This window comes from Cladophialophora immunda, assembly GCF_000835495.1.
Source record: "Cladophialophora immunda strain CBS 83496 unplaced genomic scaffold supercont1.188, whole genome shotgun sequence".
Lineage (NCBI taxonomy): Eukaryota > Fungi > Ascomycota > Eurotiomycetes > Chaetothyriales > Herpotrichiellaceae > Cladophialophora > Cladophialophora immunda.
Window position 1 is genome coordinate 1 of NW_015622728.1, and position 2,467 is coordinate 2,467.

Here is a 2,467-nt window from a genome sequence, read left to right on the forward strand (position 1 = left end):
CCCCCCCCCCCTCGGCCCCCACCCCACCCCCAAATGTAAGCACTCGGAATCCAGTCGGCTCTTTATCCCTTTCAAAATCAATTTGGGCCTTCAGTTCTCTTCCCACTTCGTGACTACGAGGCCTAGGCCACACCTGTATCCTGACGAGGGTATACAGACTAGCATTCGCCCTGGTCAATTATGCCTCTGGAGGCAGCATCTAGACCGAAGAGACTTGAAAAACGCGACAGGACAAAGCGGGCTTGCAACAGATGCAAGACCCTCAAGCAGAGGTGCGATGGCTGCCGTCCCTCATGTGGCTCCTGCCAGAGAACAGAAGAGAAGTGTATTTATCATGCCAGAGGCGTGTGAGTACCCGCGTCAAACATAGGTGGAAAGGGGAGGGCCGCCTTACTAACCCTCAGTACCCAGGTCTCGAGAGGTTGTGGATCTTCTGTCAAGTGTGGAGAGGAGACTGGAAAAACTCGAACAGCACCAGACTGCCCCCTCAAAGACGGTCAACTACTATTCAACGCTGCAACCTCATTTCGAAATCCTCGGACAACTAACCGACAATGACACGGGCATCTTTAATCCCGGTTTCCAGGCCACGGTTCCCGCAGAGATTTCCGTCTCCGCCTTAGTCGCGTGTATCAATTCCGTGTTCGAAGGGATGGACGGTTTTCCTTTCTTCTTCAGACACCTCTTCCAGTACGGGGGACTGTCTAAGGAAGTATGCCTTGGCCTTTTTCCGGCGGTGTCTTCAAATTTGGACTCTATTCTTTTCTTCGGGAACCTGACCCCCGAACAGCTTCTTGTCCAAGCGATGGCTCTCAAATACAACGCGGCCATCACGCGAAGCCGGGAGCTGGATGAGAAAGCGGATCTCTCCTTCCGGGGCGCGCTCGAAAAGATGTGGGTGGTACAACCCTCGCAGAGTTTGCAAGCTCTGTCGTGCAGATTTTTGTTCGTGGCCATGCTCCTGTACCTGTATGGGAGACCTCACGAGTCTCTACTCGCCCTGCAAAATGTCTTAAACCTGCTTCATGGAGTTCTTTCACAACGCTTTGAGGAACCGTAAGAGCGCGTCGAGACAAGGTTGTCTGTTCCCTGTTGCCTAGCTGATGATTGCCGATAGTACGTCCCTTTCTCAGCTGGAAGCCTGTTCCCTCCAGTACTTTATCCTGGAAATGTATGTCATCCAAAGCATCTCCATCCGGATCTTACTTACTTTCCTACTAGCGATGTACTGAGCGTAACAGATGGGATGGCCTCAGGATCTCTCCGAGCCTCCGTCGTCGCGGCCGCAACCACCCCTCTTAATTTGTCCACGAACGGACCGATTGCAGTGCCGGTGGACCACCCGGGGTTCCGAGAACGTCTGGCGCACTTGGAGCTGAGAGCCTGTATGGACACTATTCAGGCGTACAATCTCGGACAGACCTATTCTTCTCCCCAGCAAGACGTAGCGATCGTCAGCGAGGTTCTTGAACGCTTGGATCGGTGGCATTCAGCCCTTCCCGGAAACTTGAAGTTTCCTCGGTATCCGGACACTTTCGGCCCGGCGTCTACCGATGTGACGGCAGACGCTATGGTAAGCAAGGAAGCCCTAGACCTCTGGAACTTTCTCACACAGCTAGGGTGAATTGGGACTGCAGTTCTATGCAACCAAACTCCTCGCCTGCCTCCCCATATTATTACACGTGCTATCACTGTCACCTGGCTCAACATGGGAGGCGCCCATTGATAAGTGTTGCCGTGAATGTGTGTCGAACGCGACTATGCTCATCCTCCTGCACTCAAACAGGCATCAGACTAACCGGCATGGATATTTGGACAGTTGGATTAGCTTTCAACGTCTGGTCGTGGCTTATGTATCTATTCTTCGGGTTCGGACGTCAGCAATGTCTGACCTCTTCGCAAAGCATGGATACCCGGATCAGTTACTCGATTGTGTCGAAGACATCCTCAAATGTGCCGTAGACAGGCGGGCGATCGCGAGCGAGGTGTTGGCTTCCCTGAGAGGCGCCCGGAAAGCCCTCTCCAAGAAACGCAACTCGCCCTCTGGTCGTTCATGACGGCTCTCTTTGGTCTATGTCCCCTCTCGCCGGAATGTATCCTTAGTCGTGGGCCGGCGGCATCGATGGAATCTGGACAGGAGAGACGAGTTAGATACCGAGTGAAGTCGGGACGCGTAGGACGACGCCCTCTGGCTGTTGTCGACATCTACTCAGATATCTGCCGCCGGGACTCCCCACATTAGTCTCGAACAGCCACCGGCGGCGAGTCGAACAATGGCTGTTTTTCCGTTTCCTTCTTTGGCTCTCGGCGGTAAGTGAACCGAGTCGAGATTGCCCCATAAGAGATGTGTGGATACAAAGTACGTCCACCATGGTCGATTCCAATCCTTGTCGTTCTATTCGCTCATACCTTTATGGAAAGTAGAGTAAGTTGGGCACACTCGTGTCCATCATATGAAGGGGGGGGG

The 2,467-nt window shown here is 53.5% G+C and overlaps 1 protein-coding gene across 1 annotated transcript; it reads left to right on the plus strand.

Annotated features, from left to right (window-relative positions):
- Window positions 1–277: 277 nt before the first annotated feature.
- Window positions 278–1,985, plus strand: PV07_12831 (uncharacterized protein; the record flags this gene model as incomplete). Its single annotated transcript, XM_016400399.1, has 4 exons — window positions 278–347; window positions 405–1,056; window positions 1,118–1,171; window positions 1,222–1,985. 4 exons carry the CDS (start codon window positions 278–280, stop codon window positions 1,622–1,624), a joined length of 1,179 nt encoding a protein of 392 aa, XP_016241955.1. The 3' UTR covers window positions 1,625–1,985.
- Window positions 1,986–2,467: the final 482 nt, after the last annotated feature.